Source organism: Carlito syrichta, unplaced genomic scaffold, assembly GCF_000164805.1.
Source record: "Carlito syrichta isolate Samal-C Ts95f unplaced genomic scaffold, Tarsius_syrichta-2.0.1 Scaffold305705, whole genome shotgun sequence".
Lineage (NCBI taxonomy): Eukaryota > Metazoa > Chordata > Mammalia > Primates > Tarsiidae > Carlito > Carlito syrichta.
The window spans coordinates 222184-239768 of NW_007249801.1; the positions used below are offsets into that span (position 1 = coordinate 222184).

A 17585-nucleotide genomic window follows, 5' to 3' on the forward strand; every position below is an offset into this window, starting at 1 on the left:
TCGAGGCTGTGGTGGCCGGCAGCGGCCACTGCACTCCAGTCTGGGTGACAGAGTGAGACTCCAACTCAAAAAAAAACAAAAAAAGAGTGGTTCTTGGCCAGGTGTGGTGTGGCTCAAACCTATAATCCCAGCACTTTGAGAGACCGAGGTGAGAGGTTTACCTGAGCTCACAGGTTTGAGACCAGCCTGGGCAACTTGGTGAGACCCCGTCTCTACAATAAATCAAAAAATTAGCCAGGCATGGTGGCGTGTGCCTGTAGTTCCAGCTACTTGGAAGACTGGAAGTATTGCCTGAGCCAAGCAGGTCGAGACTGAGGTGGCTGTGAGCATGCCACTGCATTCCAGTCTAGTCTGGGCGACAGAGTGAGACTCCAACTCAAAAAAAAAAAATAGTTCTTGGCTAGGCATGGTGGCTCACACCTATAATCACAGCATTTTGGGAGGTGGAGGTGAGACAATTGCCTGAGCCCAGGGATTTGAGACCAGCCTGGGCAACTTGGCAAGACCTTGTCTCTACAACAAATCAAAAAATCAACTGGGCATGGTGGCACACACCTAAAGTTCCAGCTACTTGAAAGGCTGAAGCAAAAGGATCGCCTGAGCCCAGCAGGTTGCGGCTCTGGTAGCCATGAGCATACCACTGTACTTCAGCCTGGGTGACAGAGTGAGACTCCGACTCAAAAAAATGGTTCTTTACTCAGTTACTTACTTAGTTGGATCTTAGATTCTCAGAGTATCAGGTGGAATGAGAAGTAAAGGAGTTCTAAGGGCTCTTTGGCAGTTGGGAGTTGCCAGGGAGACATACCTTTCTTGTGTTACTGTACATTAAAAAGCATTGTTCCCATTTTTGTTTTTCTTCCTTTACATCTTGGTTATGTTCACTATTTTTGCTTTAGGCACAGCTGTCAACTCAAGAGAAAGAAATGGAGGAGCTCATTCAGGGAGATCAAGATAAGACAGAGCAGTTAGAACAGCTGAAAAAGGAAAATGGCCAACTCTTTCTCAGTTTAACTGAACAGGTAGAGTCATGGAAGAAAATAACATTTTTAGGAATTTGCAAGAAACTGTACATTGTTCTTTCTTTTCTTTTCTTTTTTTTAATTTATAGATGTGGAATACAATTCAGGGTTAGGTATGCAAATGTTGATTATGCAAGTACCCTTATTGATAAGGTATGCCCCTCCTTCCCCTAGCAGTTTCCTTCAGCTGCCAATCCCACCCCCCATTGTTCTTTCTTTATCATATAATTGGCCCTGGGCAAAGTCTCAGAGGAAGTCATTTCAGAGGAACTCATTTCAGAATGAGATCTACCATGGCTTTACTTAGAAATTGGTAAGAGAAGACTTGCCTCTGCGGGGTACAGTGGCTCTCGCTTGTAATCCCAGCACTTTGGGAGGCTGAGGCAGGAGGATTGCTTGAGCCCAGGAGTTCAAGACCAGCCTGGGCAACATAATAAGACCTTGTCTCTACAAAAAATGAGCCCGACAAGGGTACCTGCATAATGAACATTTGTATACCTAACCCTGAATTGTACCCCATATATTTAAAGTTAAACATTTTTTTTAAAATGAGCTGGGTACTTGGGAGGCTGAGGTGGAAGGATCACCTGAGCCCAGAAGGTTGAGGCTGCAGTGAGCCATGGTTGTGCCATTGCACTCCAATCTGGGCAGCAGTGAAATCTCAACTCAAAAAAGAGAGAGAGAGAGAAGATTTGCCTCTCCCTCTGAATCTTGCTCACTTGTTAGCATAGCAGGTCCTTCCCTGGTGCATGTGTGTGTGTTGAGTGCATGTGCATGGGTGCATGCACACATGTGTGTTTCCATCAGTGGTAACTAAGATTTGTTTTTGTGCAGACAGAGCATCAGAAGACGCTCAAGCAGACAATGGAAGAGATGAAGCGGAAAGAAACTACCATAGTGAAGAGGCAACAGGAGTTAATGGCATGTCTGTGTTTATATGACTATGTGGGAGGGAGTCTAAAGAAAGGAGGGGACATGGGTCTATTTGCAGGTGCTGGAGAGGGTAAATAAGACAGGTTGGCATAGCTTTCACCTCTAGATGTTTTGCTTTCCACCCAAAGGACAGTGAATCTGCCATCTACAGAATGTTTAGGAGAGGTAGGCATTGATAAATGCTAAAGGAATATTGAAAGTTAAACTTTGCTGTGTGCATTGGCTCACGCCTGTAATCCCATCACTTTGGGAGGCAGAGGCAAGAGGATTGCCTGAGTCCAAGAGTTTGCAACCAGCTTGGGCAACTTGGCAAGACCTCATCTCTACAATAAATCAAAAAATTAGCCAGGCGTGGTGGCACACACCTGTAGTTCTAGCTACTTAGAAGGCTGAGGTGGAAGAATTGCCTGAGCCCAGCAGGTCGAGGCTGTGGTGGCCGTGAGCGTGCCACTACACTCTAGCCTGGATGACAGAGTGCGACTCCGACTCAGAAAAAAAACCAAAAAACAAGTTAAACTTCATGGTGGGTTTATAGTAAGAGATCCTTGAATATCAGCAGTTATCAGCTTTATTAATTATTCTGAATTAAGCAATATAGTAATGAAATCCTAATTGACTAATAATATCTTGTAATGTATTGTTGGAAAAGAAGACTCAGGGTGCCAACAGGGGCCTTAAAGCCCCATTTTCTGAATTGATCTAAGGCCATGAGAACTCCTGATGTCTGAGGGATAGCCAGCTATTGGGATTGTAACTCACATCATATATCCTTCATCTAGTCACTTATTATTCAGTCAATTATTGAATACCTATTATAACAAGATACTGTATGCTTTAGCATGATACTGGAAAGAGTAGAACAAAACTTGCAAATCAGCAGCTCACGGTCAGGAAATGTTTTATTTGACCTTGATTTTTTTTTTTTCTTAGTAATTAGAATTATAGACCTGGCATGGTAGCTCATACCTTTAATCCCAGCACTTTGGGAGGCCAAGGCAAGAGGATTGCCTGAGCTCAGAAGTTCAAGACCAGCCCGGGCAACATGCGAAACCTTGTCTGTGCAATAAATCCAAAAATTAGCTGGGTGTGGTGGCACGCCCCTGTAATCCCAGCTTCTTGGGAGACTGAGGCAGAAGGATAGCCTGAGCCCAGGAGTTCAAGGCTGCAGAGAGCCCTGATTATGCCATTGCACTCCAGCCTGGGCAACAGAGTGAGATTCTCACTTTAAAAAAAAAAACAAGGAGTAAAAGGTTATTAAAACTTCCTTCCTCCTCAAAAAAAAAAAAAATTAGTTACCAATATGTAAAAATAGGAATATTTCCCATACAAAATCTGTATTTCTATTTTTTTGAAAAATTAGAAAATCTGGCAATGGCTGGGCATGGGAGCTCATACCTATAATCACAGGTATGAGGCCAAGGTGGAAGGATCTCTTGAGCCCGTGAGTTTGAGACCAGCCTGGGCCAAAAAGTGAGACCTCGTCTCTACAAAAATAAAAAATTAGTTGGGCTTAGTGGCACGTGCCTGAGTACCCCAGCTACCTGAGAGGCTGAGGCAAGGGGGTCACTTGAGCCCAGGAGTTTGAGGCTGAGGTGAGGCCACTGCGCTCCAGTCTGAATGACAGAGTAAAACCCCCAACTCAAAAAACAGAAAATCTGAGTAGCTGCTACACCCCTCAGATGGGTCTTGTGTTGTCCATTTTACCTCAGCCTTCACTGTTTTGTTGCCTTCAACTCCTTCATTCGATTCTTATTACTTGCCTGGTCTCTGTAAGCACATTCTACTTTGTGACCTCTGATGTAGCAAAGAAATTCCCATTTGAAATAACCTATAGTCATTTAAAGGTTGGAACTTCCTAGAGATGGGTATGGGCTCCCTTGGTTTCCGTGGAACCTTTTGCAAGACCTAGGAGCTCCCTACCTGATGCGAGTAATTCTTTATTCCTCACACATCCAGAAGGCCTCTAACTCTGAGGACTGTGTATCTTATGCTTCAGGAGCCTAGGAACAAGAAAACCGCAGTGGAGGAGCAGTTAGTACATGAGGTGGAACGTCTAAAGGCAAAGGTAGAGGCCGGGAAAGCCTGTTTCTTAGAGAAGTACAAAGAGTGCCAACGACTTCACAAACAGATCAGGCAGCTCAGGGCTGCTGCACTGGTAGGTGATAGATAAGGGGCCCAGCAAAGTGAGAGGTGTGAAGATTGGTGGTTCTCAGAGCCATCCCAGAAGATCACATACCTTCTTTTAGGAGAGAAATATATTTTTCTCCTAAAAGAAGGGATGGGCCAAGCGCAGTGGCTCATGACGGTAATCCTAGCACTTTGGGAGGTGGAGGCGAGAGGGTTGCCTGAGCCCAGGGGTTCAAGACCAGTCTGGGCAACTTGGCAAGTCTTCATCTCTACAGTAAATCAAAAAATTAGCTGGGTGTGGCAGTGTGTGCCTGTAGTCGCAGCTATGCAGAAGGCTGAGGCATAAGGATTACCTGAGCCCAACAGGTCAAGGCTGGGCTGCAATGGCTGTGATCATTCCACTGCACTCCAGCCTGGGTGACAGAGTGAGATTCCAACTCAAAAAAAAAAAAAAAAAAAAAAAAGAGAGATGGAGTGTACAGCCAGTAACTAGCATGGGGTCTGTGGAAGTAAGAGGCCCCAGTTCAGCTGAGGGTCTCAGGGAAGGTTTTTTAACCATTCAGCAGGTATCTGTGCAGACTCAGAGAGCCCTTTCTTATTTCTGCCTTTTGAGGAAGTGAAGCAAGACCAGCAGAACCAAAAGGAGCCGGTGGGGAAGGGAAGCAAGGAGTCTGCAGTCAGCACTGTCATCGGGTAGCCCCCTCTCGCATTACTACCTCAGGGCCGGCTAGATGCGCACAGCAGTTTGGGCACCAGCATTCAAATAAAAAATCTTCTAACAAAAACCACAACTAGTAGGATTAGCTTGAGTGTGTTTGTGAAGTGTGCGTGTGCATGTGTGTGTGTATGTGTGTGTGTGTGTGTGTGCGCGCACACGCGCGTGCAGCATGCAGGTAGAGGATGGGAAGCAATGAAACCAGTTAGGTCACCCATCACACCGGGATGTGCAGAACCCCAACCTGGACCCCTCGTAGCAAGTGGACAAATGCTTTCCAGCATTTCTTCTCCCTGTGTGTAACCTAGGCCCAGATGTCTGTCCTTACAGGGGAAGGGACCCACCAGACTAGACCTAAGTGCTTCAGGTTCATTGCGTGTAGTGTTTATTCAAAACAGAGATGATTGTTTTCATGGTTGGGTGGGATTAAACAGGGCCCTGTTTATCCCTACTTCTGATAAGTTCATCTTGAGGTTTTCCCCAAGCTTACTTTTTTCTCTCTTTGATCTCTTATACTCCCAGTGAAACCCTCTTTAAGGAGATCAGGCCTTCGGGCATTTGGCTAAATCTCTTCCTCTGTGATCCAGCACCCTGCCCATAGCACAATTTCTTGCTCCCAGTGTCTTCTCCCTCACCTCAGTCCCACCCCTTCGGAAGGCCAGATCCTATACAATCTGCCACCTGGAACTCTAATTTGTGATCCTAATCCTCATTTATTTTTCATTGTTGACAGGATGAGAACGTAGACCTGTCGAGAAGGCTGAGTGAGAACAAGATTTTATACGATGCTCTGCAGAAAGAGAAGGAGAACGTGGAAAGAGAAAATGATGTGAGTATGTGAAAGAGGGCATAAAGCCTTGAGGTTTTAAGGGGGTGGAGCAGGGTGGCCCAGAGATGTCGTGATAAAATAAAAAGTTCAATAAAGGGCCTTTCCTGGGACAGCGGGTGAAACAGTTTACAAAGAGTAAACTTAATCTGGCTTCCTAATCTACCACAAAACCCTGTCTTTGTTCTACAACCGAAACTTGTTTGGCTCCTTGAAAGGAGCAGCACTGGTGAAGACCTAACTGGTTTTTGCTTTTAACTTAACAGCTCTTGTAAGTATCGCCTTGTGGATCAGGGGAGTAATATCCAGCATCACTTTGATGCTAGCTGGGGCCTCTTTTCCTTCAGCACAACTTTTTCCTTTTTCTCTGCTGCCAAACCAGGAACAGAAGTGGTGGTCTGAACCGGTGCTGGACCCATGGTAGGCCCCTAAAATGCTGTACATTCATTCATTCATCAGATTGTTCATTCATCCAACCAAGATTGATTATCCGCTGTGTGGTAAACACTAAGTTATTACTGATGAATTGAAAGTGATATGGCAGCAAATAGGGTGGTTGCACTTGAAGTCATTCCATGCTCTTGCCCAGCAACAAAGAATACGTGTCTGTGGATTCTGGCTGCTATTTCAGTATCTGCATTTCTGGCCGTTCTCCATCTCTACCCTCTCTATATGCTTCTAGGCTGTGCCTCCATGTGATCATTTTTCCTTTTTAAAATGTTGGTAGACTGGGCATGGCGGCTCATGCCTGTAATCCCAGGCCAAGGTGGGAGGATTGCTTGAGCCCAGGAGTTTGAAGCCAGCCTGGGCAACATAGCGAGACCAAGACCTCGTCTCTACAAAAAATTCAAAAAACTCAGCTGGGCGTAGTGGCGCATGCCTATAGTCTTAGCTTCTCAGGAGGCTGATGAGGAAGTATCACCTGAGCCTAGGAGGTCGAGGCTGTGGTGAGCCATGATCCTGCTACTACACTGCAGCCTGGGTGACAGAGTGAGACTCTGACTCAAAAAATAAATTTTGGAGCTGGGCTTGGTGGCTCAGCCTGTAATCCTGCGCCTTTGGGAGGCTGAGATGAGTGGATTGCCTGAGCCCGCGAGTTCGAGACCTGCCTGAGCAGCGAGACCTCATCTCTACAATAAATCAAAAAATCAGCTGGGCGTGGTAGCGCATGCCTGTGATTCCGGCTACTCGGATGGCTGAGGCGGAAGGATCGCCGGAGCCCAGCGGGTCGAGGCTGCAGTGGCCGCTCACGGCCACTGCACTCCAGTCTGGGCGACAGAGTGAGACTCCAACTCAAAAAAAAATAAAATTAAATAAATAAATAAATAAATTTTGGTAAAAATATGTTACATAAAATTTACCATCTTAATAATTTTAAAGTGTCCAGCTCAGTAGTGTTAAGTATATCACATTGTTGTACAACAGATCTCCAAAACTTTTCCATCTGGCAACACGGAAACGTTATACCTACTAAACATTAATTTCTTCTTGATAATTTCTTCTTTCATTGTGTCATCTGTGCCAGTGTGTTTCAAGATTGCCGATTCCTTTGAGTTCTATTTCTGGTCTTTTCATTCCCATTCTCTTGATTTAGACAAGCATACCTTAACTGTCAAATCCTTGGGTTAGTGTGATGGTAGGGAGCTGGGTACATACACAGAGGAGGGAGTCCTGGCATTTGGAAGCTTAATTGAGAACTGTTGTGAAACCCGTTTAAGATGTTAAGGGAGTCCGGGCACGGTGGCTCATCCCAGCACTTTGGGAAGTCAAGGCAAGAGAATTGCCTGAGCCTAGGGGCTTGAGACGAGCCTGGGCAACTTGGTGAGACCTTGTCTCTACAATCAATCAGGAAAGATTAGCCAGGTGTGATGGTGCATGCTTATAGTTCCAGCTACTTGGAAGGCTGAGATGAAAGGATCGCTTAAGCCCAGCAGGTCGAGGCTGCAATGGCCGGGAGCATGCCGCTGCCCTCTAGCCTGGGCGACAGAATGAGACTCCAACTCAAAAAGAAGAAAAAGATGTCAAGGGAATGTATCAGTTTTCTTTTCTTAAGTACTGTCTGTGCCACCTTTTCTTTCTCATTCCCTTCCTCCCACCCTGTCTTCCTCTCGCTCTCTCTGTTGGTATATACATTTGATGGGGTAAAACCTGAAGAAGAGAAGGTTATTTCAGGTGAATATTTACATTGTATAAGAAAATTGTTCTAGGAAAGAAATTCAAAGAAATAGTCTGCTCTCCATAATGTACAACAGGCCATGCCCAGCGGCTCACGTCTGTAATCTCAGTACTTTGGGAAGACAGAAGGATTGCTTGAGCCCAGGAGTTCAAGACTAGTCTGGGCAACATAGCAAGACCTCATTTCTACCAAAAATTTAAAAAATTAGCCAGGCATGGATTCACATGTCTGAAGTCCCAGCTATTCAAGAGGCTGAGATGGAAGGATTGCCTAAGCCCAGAAGTTCCAGGCTGCTATGAGCCAAAATTGTACCACTCACTGCACTTGAGCCTGAGCAACAGTGAGACCCCCTCAACTCAAAAAAAACCAAGCAGCTGGGCGCAGTGACTCACATCTGTAATCCTAGCACTTTGGGAGGCGGAGGCAAGAGGATTGCCTGAGCCCAAGGGTTTGAGAACAGTCTGGGCAACCTAGCGAGACCTCATCTCTACAATAAATAAAGATTAGCTGGACTTAGTGGTGCACACCTGTAGTTCCAGCTACTTAGGATCGCCTGGGCCCAGCAGTTCGAGGCTGCGGTGGCCATGAGTATGCCACTATACTCCAGCCTGGGTGACAAAGTGAACTCAAAAAAAAGAAAAAAAGAAATAATGTACAACAGTTTCAATTTTATTATAGCTCCTGCCACCTTCATGTATCCACCCAACTTTTGTTTCCCCAAAGTTGGTATATACTCAGATATAAAATTATTTTTTGTATTAATATAAACAAAATTCAGTAAATAGATTTAAATTCAGATATAAAGAACTCAGGTCTTTGGAATACTGAGACTGCTGCCTTCTCTGTTGAAGAATTTTGGACTGTCATTCATTGAGCTTCTCCAGTGCCAACTACCTGTAATGGCGGCCATTTTTGGTGTTGTCTTTCAACATGTCTGTACATCCTCTATCTTTAGCTTCTGAAGAGGGACAACAGCAGATTGCTCAGTTACATGGGTCTGGATTTTGACTCTTTGCCATACCAAGTGCCTGCCGCAGATCAAGAAGGTGCGGGACCAAATCCACAACTCGTCTACGGAAACCCATATTCTGGTGAGACAACTTTGCCAATTCTAAATGAAAGGTCCTCGCTACATCTTTTTCCCCTACTAAATCTTTTTTCTACCTGAGATGCTAATTAAGACCAGTCTCATTGTTAAGACTTGCTGGACAGAAGCTGAGGACCCGGTAGAAAGATTGCTGGGCGAGAAGTGTTAATTGAGAAATAAATCTGAATCCAGAAGACGCAAATCAGATCATTTGCCTAGAGGCAGAAGACACAAATTGAGTCCCGTGGCTATATTCCAAATGCATAAATCAGAGAAATGTCTTTATGTAGAAGATATACACATACAAAGCTGAGGAAGCTAATTAAGGCTTGGAAATGGAAGCATGGGAGGCAGGTTATGCTGGTGTTTACAGCAACTGCCCTGATGGCCTGACCCCAGGGTAGCAGGAGTATGTTCCAGACTCTGGGTGGTAGGATGGGAAAGGGCGGTGAAAACCATTCTTGTCACTCAAAGACTTGGAGTAACATGTCCTTGCCAAACAGAGAGCTTCCCCTTTTTGTCTCCAGAAGCAATAAGGACCTCATTTGCTTTCTTGAACAGTTTGAAGCAGTAATATTATCTTAAGAGTCAAACGAGTCAGGCACAGTGGCTCACACCTGTAATCCCATCACTTTGGGAGGTGGAGGCGAGAAGATTACCTGGCTCAGGGGTTCCAGACAGGCCTGAGCAACATGGCGAGACCTCATCTCTACAGTAAATCAAAAAATTAGCCGTGCGTGATGGCGCATGCCTGTGGTTCCAGCTACTTGGCAGGCTGAGGCGGAAGGATCACCTAAGCTCAGCAGGTCGAGGCAGTGGTGGCCATGAGTGTGCCACACCACTCCAGTCTGAACGGCAGTGAGGCTCCAACTCAAAAGCAAAAAAAGACACGAGATGTTTGCAACAGGCAGGGGAGCAAGCTTGTTTTTTCTTTAAAAATATGATTAAGCATTCAGTTTGAAAAATGATTATTCACATGGATACAGTCTATTCTCAGACTGTTTCCTTGTTAAATTTTTGATATTTTTATTAAAATCTCCTTTATTTCCCCCCTCTGAAAATAGGTTTATTGTTTTTTTTCTGACTATAAAACATAAGTATACATGGTTATTGAAAATGCCATCTCATTATTATTTTTCTTCCCATTGACCTAGATCCCCTCTTTCAGGAATAAATAGTATATATATGAGAGGAAGCATCAGAGACAGTAGAGAGAAAGGGAATAATGAATGGTACAGAAAATATCTACTAGAACACAGTTGGGGAATCTAGGGATGATATTTTTCTTTTTGAAAGCAGGATTTATGGAGGACAGAAAAAGCTCCCAGAGCAGGAGGGGACCCAAGGGGGTTGCCCGGGATAATATTTTTAATTGAGATCTTTTGTATCCCTCTCAGGTATTCAAGAAAGTTCTTCCCGCAGCCCGGTAAGTATTTGATTCATCAGCTTTCTCCCATCAAAGCCTTGAGGAAATTTCCCTTCCTGCTCCAGTTCATGGGAAAACTATAGGGAGCCTGGCTCATTTTGACTCTGTAAGTCGGCTGGATCAGTTTGTTCTGGGCCCAAGGCTGAGCCAGCCTGTTAGGTAGAGAGAAGAATGCACGGTTGCCAGGCATGGTGGCTCACACCTGTAATTCCTGCATTTGGGAGGCCAGGGTGGGAAGATTTCTTGAGGCCAGGAGTTTGAGACCAGCCTGGGCAGCACAGCGAGACCTCATAAAAGAAAAAAGAAAGCAAGCCCTTGAGTCGGTAACATACATAGGGAGGCAATGTGGAGCAGGCAGGTAGCCAAACAGGGTGTGTACGGTGCCCCTTTCGGGCTAGAAGCCATGTTGACTGTTTCAGCAATGTCAGGCCTTTTGCTCCCGGGGTTAGAGAAAGCCCCAGTGAGTATCTCCAAATGTACATTCTGTTCATTCACCCGCCATTTCTCCAGCACCTACCATGTGCCCATCATTATGCTAGGCACTGAGGATGCAGTGAAAAAACAAGACGGATGTTGTCTGCCACATATCACTACATTCTTACTGATCTTTTTGCTCTTCATCCAGCTCTCCATCAAGAAATGCCCCATCTGCAAATCAGACTTCGATGATGGTATCTGTGACCACACTTTGGAGCAAATGCAGGCCCTTTATTTGAGTTGTCCAATTTGTGACAAGATCTTCCCAGCAGAAGAGAAGCAGATCTTTGAAGACCATGTGTTCTGCCACTCTATATGAGTGTCCCGGCCTCCTGGATCTATGCTATACGTAGATTAGAACCTATAGCTTCTACTGTGAGATCCTGCCTCACCTGAAATCATGAGGGATTTACTCAGCCCTGATGCCCCAAGAAGTGGGGTAATGTCAATCAGCTGAAGGCTAGTGTTAAGGGCTTCTGCTTCTGTCCTTGCCTGGTCACTACCTGTAAGTCACATAACTCAAGCTGCATCATCCTCTCCCCTCTAGGGCCCATTCTTCCAAGGGTCTCCAGCACGAGGGCCCTGGGGCAGAATGGACCTGGGTATTCACAACAGGCCTGACTGGGAACTGAGTGAGTAGTTTTCCAAGTTGTCCCACTGCCATTCAAGGTCAGATTGTGGGGCTAGAGACTGATCAGAGGTTGAGAATTCCTTCCTCTTCTAACTGCATTAGACTAGCCGAAAATGGCACATCAGAGAAATTTGATGCCAAAGGTTTCTCATTTTAATTTCTCAGCTCCCAAAAGAGGCATCTTATTCCTGAACCATGGACAGGAAATATTGTTTCAATCACAAAAAAGCCTTCTTTGTGGATACCTTTGATGAACATTTTCTACTCTTTGATCTTTTCTATGCATTTAACTCTTATTGTCATTAAGTCCCTTCTTAATGGTTAAAGAGGAAACTGTATGGGTTTACCACTTTCTGAGCAGGTGAATTTGAATACGGATAGAATAATGAGACAGCCGGGCGTGTTGGCTCATGCCTGTAATCCCAGTAGTTTGGGAGGCTGAGGCAAGAAAATTGCCTGAGCTCAGAGATTTGAGACCAGCTTGAGCAACATGGTGAGACCTCTTCTCTACAGTAAATCATAAAATTAGCCGGGCATGGTGGTGCATGCCTATAATTTCAGCTACTTGGAAGGCTGAGGCAGAAGGATCGCCTGAGCCCAGCAGGTTGAGGCAATAGTGGCTGCGAGCATGCCACTGCACTCCAGCCTGGGTGACAGAGTGAGACTCTGACTCAAAAAAAAAAGAATAATGAGACAACTATTGTTAATCTCTTTAATACTAAAAATAAATTACTTTTCTATTTTAGGGACTTAGGTGATTTAAAATAAGCCTTTGGTTTATGGTCTTTAAGCTTAGAGGAAACATATGCAAAAGGACTATGGTAATGGCAGAGCTCACCAATGATTTCTTTTTACCTGTCTTCACTGTTCAACAAGAGAGTTTCCTGGCAGTTACCTTGATGTGGGGGGAGGCGACCAAGCATTAGTTGAGAAATCTGGTGCCCTGACTTCTTGCTCTCACTTTCCTACATTTTTTGAAAAGGAGCACTGTGAATTGTGGCACCCTTTGTGAACTAAATTCAGTACCCTCTATCCAGTTTGCCTAATTGAACTATAAGAAAGCAATTCCATTTTCTCTGCCCTCGGGGACTAAACAAATGGAAATGACTTGCAGGCTGTCTACCAGCTGGTCACCACAGAGACTTGACAGAAACTTCTGAATGATGTGAAACATGACATCAGGAATCAAATCAGGCCGAACCACTCCAGCGCTGCATTCCTACTGCAGTTAAGCCCTAGATTAACTATGTCATCTTAGTCACAGCTTCTTGCTTTGGTTTCACTCTTGATAAAATGAAGATGAAAGGATTCTCCTGCATCACCATTGCAGTAAGGTGCCTCCTGGACTTTTGTCGCCTGAAGAATGAGATGTGACATTAACACTAAACTCTAGAATAGAAATATAATGGGGAATGGCAATAAAGAAGTTTTTCTGGCACGAAACCTCCCTGCAAGAATTCTGTGACTCCCCAGATAGCGCCAGTGAAAACTTGCAGTTTCATTTATTTTGTACTCGCCAGCTCATAATTAAGCACATGAATGGAAAGGAGCAGAGGTGTGCATGATCCAAGTGGGTGAATCCCTTTTTCTGGTGTATTATCCACCCTCTTGCCCCCGCTACCCTGAGGGTTACTGTGATTGTCAGCAGCAGGAGCCCTTGCACAGGCTTGGAGGAAAAAGCAGCTGAGGTGTTAATGACCCTTTTGCTGAGTGTAAAGCAAAGCATCTTTAACCACTGTTCATTATCCTCAGCTGCTCTTACCAAGGCTTGGAAGGGGGAAATTATGCTCCAGGAAGCTACTAGTGGGAAAGGAAACCATCAGTCTTGTATAATCCACTGCCCACCCTGATCCCCCTCCGTCCTCCTCCCACATAGTTTATAGCTGTAAAATAGCAAGTTATGGGACAAATAGTATTTAGATCTAAACTGGATTTTTTAATCCTTGTACTTGTCAGGGCAACAGGTTTTCCTTCCTACTTTATTTTCTCTTGGTCTAATATGAAAATGTCTTTGGGTTCCCTTAACACACTTACTTGGTGGGCAGTGAGGGGACCAGTTGCCCTGGCACATGTGTGAATAAGGCTAATCTGAAATCAAAAAAAGGTACATTAAGGAGGTCCTTGGTAAGCCTAGTCCCTTAACACCTGTAGTTTTAGCACTTTCCCCTGGTCTTGCTAAAAACCGGGATGAAATGTGATTGCCTTGACATTCAAATATCGTTTTCCTGTTTATGAGTGATTTTTTACAGTGTCAGTGGTTTGCACTGAGCTAAGCATAGTCTAAACCTCATCTCCTAGCAACCAGTGTGAATGGGAAGAAAGGCCAAGGCTAAGAGATGCAGTCCATTACCTAGAAAAAAAGCCAGATGGACTTCACATAGAGACAAGATCCAAGGAGATGTCCACCCAGTTACCCTGAGTTAACTAACAGGAGGTCATGAGCTCGTGGGATTTACACTGGCCCCAGCGCTTTCCTTAGCTGACCTCATATAAATACTCAAATAGCTTTACACCCTGGTAGTGCTTCATAACTTAGAATGTATTTCATTAATTCCCTATGCACCTCCCACAATCCTCTGCAACAAGGTAGCTATTAACTCACTTTTACAGATTAACATGTTGAAATGTGTAGAAATAACTTGCTAAAAGTAGAAACAAACCAAATGTCCGTTAGCTGATGAATGGATAAATAAAATATGCTATATCCATATGATGGAATATTATTTTTCAATAAAAAGGAATGAAGTACTGATATATGTCTCAATATGGGTGACCTTGAAAACATGCTGTATGGGCTGGGCACAGTAGCTCAGGCCTGTAATCCCAGCACTTTGGGAGGCCGAGACAAGAGGAATGCCTAAGCCCAGGGGTTCAAGACAAGCCTGGGCAACTTGGTGAGACCTCATCTCTACAATTAAAAAAAAAAAAAGCCGGGCTCGGTGGCTCAGCCTGTAATCCCGCACCTTTGGGAGGCTGAGGTGAGTGGATTGCCTGAGCCCGCGGGTTCGAGACCCGCCTGGGCAGCGAGACCTCATCTCTACAATAAATAAGAAAAAAAAAAATCAACCAGGTGTGGTAGCGCATGCCTGTAATTCCAGCTACTCGGAAGGCTGAGGCGGAAGGCGGAAGGGTCGTCGGAGCCCAGCAGGTCGAGGCTGCGGTGGCCGGGAGCGGCCACTGCACTCCAGTCTGGGTGACAGAGTGAGACTCCAACTCAAAAAAAAAGAAAAAAAACAGGCGTGGTAGTGTACACCTGTAGTTCCAGCTTCTTGGAAGACTGAGGCAGAAAGATCGCCTGAGCCCAGCAGGTGAGGCTGTTGCGGTGGCCATGAGCATGCCACTGCACTCCAGCCTGGGTGACAGGGTGAGACTCCGGCTCAAAAAAAACCCAAAAACATGCTGAGTGAAAGGCAATCACATACCCCATATTGTATGATTCTGTTTATATGAAATGAATGGGCAGATCTAGAGACACAAAGTAGATTCATAGTTTCCAGGGCTGGAGGTTGGGGAAAACAAGGTGACCGAAAAGGTCTTGGGGACAAGTAAAGGAAACGTTCTAAAATTGATTGTGGAAACGGCTGCACAGTTCTGAATATACTCTCCACCACTGAATCCATGCACATTGAATGGATAATACATGCTGTGTAAATTATATTTCAACTTGTCATTTTTTAAAAGTTAAAAAAATTTATAATGGTCGTACGCTGGCTCATGGAGAATGTCTCAAAGAGCAAGTTCAATGGTGTTGAACTTGGGTAGATGACGCTTATCTCGGTATAACCACAGTCACAACTGTGTCAAGTTCTCCCCCTAGCCTGGGCTACAGGCAGTGGCTTCGGGTGCAATAGAATCGAGATGAACAGGGTCACGGCAATTAGTGGTAGCCCACCATCCAGCAGGGCATTAGTGGTCTCTGTTTAGTAATATCTATTCTGTGGAGATGGATGTACCCAATAAAGTTGGGGAAAAGAGTCACTGGCCCACAAATCCCAGGTAATCACATTAAGAGATCCAGCCTGCTCTGCCTAATGTTATTACTTTCTCCCTGAGGAAAGAAAGAATACAGCACTCCAGGGGACTACGTTTATTGTTTATACAGTCAACATATATTGAACAGCCACAGTGTGCAGGCCAGTATCAGACCAGGATTAAAAAAGTAGAAGACTAGTTCTCCCTCTGAGGGATCTCTGAAATTAATGGAGACAGTCTCTCTGCCCTCGGGGAACTCTCAAGTGGCTGGAGGAAGGAGTGTCAAGTTGCCGGGGCCTCCCAATCTGATGGAGAAAGGAGAAAACCACCCATAAAAGCTATTTAAGGACACTTATAAAGATAAGGGAAGTCATCCTGCAAATTAAGGACATAAGGGCTGTGGGACCTCAGTGTTAATTAAGGAGTTTTTAAAGTCCAAGTTAAGGATGTCTTTTTTTTTTTTTTTTTTGAGCTGGAGTCCCAAAAAAGCACTGATATATGTCACCCGGGCTGGAGTCCAGTAGCATGCTCATAGCTACTGCAGCCTCGACCTGCTGAGCTCAGGCGATCCTTCCACCTCAGCCTTCCAAGTTGCTGGAACCATAGGTGTGTGCCACCACGCCCGGCTACTTTTTGATTTATTGTAGAGATGAGGTCTCACCAAGTTGTCCAGGCTGGTCTTGAATCCCCGAGTTTAGGCAATTCTCTTGCCTCCGCCTCCCGAAATGCCAGGATTATAGGCATGAACCACCGTGCCCCGCTAAGGATGTCTTCTTACAGAAGGTGCTTTGGAAGAGTTGACAAACAGACATGGGGTGTGTTCCGAGGTTCTCTGCAAAGGGGGAGGGAGAAGTGAGGAAGGAGGAGGAAACCCAGGATGCAAAGGACTCAAGCAAAAATACTAAAACATGAGGAGGAATCTGGTTCTGTCCTGAAAGAGACCACAGTCTAGTTGAGTCACATCTAACAAGTGCATTTGAGCTAACAAGGGGTTTGGGGTGAGGGCAGGAGATGGACTGTGTTATAAAGATGGGGAAGTGTCTTAGAATCCCGGACTGTAAGCATCCTAGCGCCCAGGTCTGGGATTCTAGGTCACAGTCAGTGTCCCTTGCCATGTCATTGTGCCCCTGCCTCTTGGGCCACATGTAAAATGGCTGCGACGGCCAATAATGGCTCTGGATTTTCATGCTGTCCCACCCCCACCAAAAAAAAGCCAGGTTTTGAAAAAATGGGGATATTTCAGTCAGATTCCAGATTCCCCGAGGAAGGCACTCACTAGCCCAGCTAGAGTGAGCCCTCTGTGGCCAGGAGGGGTACACCGCCCCCGCCAGAAGACAGGACACAGTGGCAAAAGGCTTGGCATGGAATACTGCTCAGCAGCACAAAGGAACTAATTATTGGTTCATGTTAAAATCTCCAGGGAATTATGCTAAATGTAAAAGTTAAAATTGCGAATCATATTTTCGGAATCATATTTTCCCTGAGTAAGGTTGTTACTCAGAGAAAGTCACTACCATGGCTTCCAGTGCTTTGGTGAAATCTCAGAGGCCACGCATCTGCATTTTCATATTTTGGAGCATTCGTTGAATCCCTGGGGGTTGCAGCCCTCTTTAAGTTTGCTGTGTTTGAACCAAGAAAGAAGGCATGCTCAGGTTTCTACAGAAATTATGATTCCATGAAAGATTGTGAGGAGAGGAGGAAGGCTGATACCTTTCAGAGTGTAAAGTGAAGGCCAGGTGCGGTGGCTCATGCCTATAATCCCAGCACTTTGGGAGGCTGAGGTGAGGGGATTGTTTGAGCCCACAGGTTCAGGACCAGCCTGGGTAACTTGGCGAGACCTCAGTTTTACAATAAATAAAAAATTAGCCGGGCATGGTGGCGTGTACCTCTAGTTCCAGCTAATTGAAAGGCTAAGGCGGAAGGATCATCTGAGCCTAGCAGGTCAAGGCTACAGTGGCTAGGAGTGTGCCACTGCCCTCCAGCCTGGGTGACAAAGTGAGACTCCAACTCAAAAACAACAAAACGAAAAACCAAAACAGAGTGTAAAGTGATTTTGAAATATAAAAAATTTCTTTGTGGAAACTGGTAGCCCATGCCAGTGACCCCAACATTGTGGGAGGTTGAGGTGGGAGGATCGCTTGAGGCCAGGAGTTCAAGACCAGCCTAGGCACCACAAAAAGACTTTGTGTCTACAAA

General features: G+C 45.2%; 1 protein-coding gene across 6 annotated transcripts in view; it reads left to right on the plus strand.

Moving 5' to 3' along the window:
• CALCOCO2 (calcium binding and coiled-coil domain 2) overlaps nucleotides 1-11882 on the plus strand; it is a 30941-nt gene extending 19059 nt beyond the window's left edge. For all 6 annotated transcript variants that reach the window (XM_008062444.2, XM_021714686.1, XM_021714684.1 and 3 more), the window contains 6 exons: nucleotides 897-1019; nucleotides 1854-1940; nucleotides 5528-5623; nucleotides 8752-8887; nucleotides 10281-10309; nucleotides 10935-11882. In XM_008062444.2, the coding sequence (XP_008060635.1) occupies nucleotides 897-1019; nucleotides 1854-1940; nucleotides 5528-5623; nucleotides 8752-8887; nucleotides 10281-10309; nucleotides 10935-11105 (642 nt within the window). In that variant the 3' untranslated portion in view covers nucleotides 11106-11882. The remainder of the gene's footprint in view (nucleotides 1-896; nucleotides 1020-1853; nucleotides 1941-5527; nucleotides 5624-8751; nucleotides 8888-10280; nucleotides 10310-10934) is intronic.
• The last annotated feature ends 5703 nt before the right edge of the window (nucleotides 11883-17585 follow it).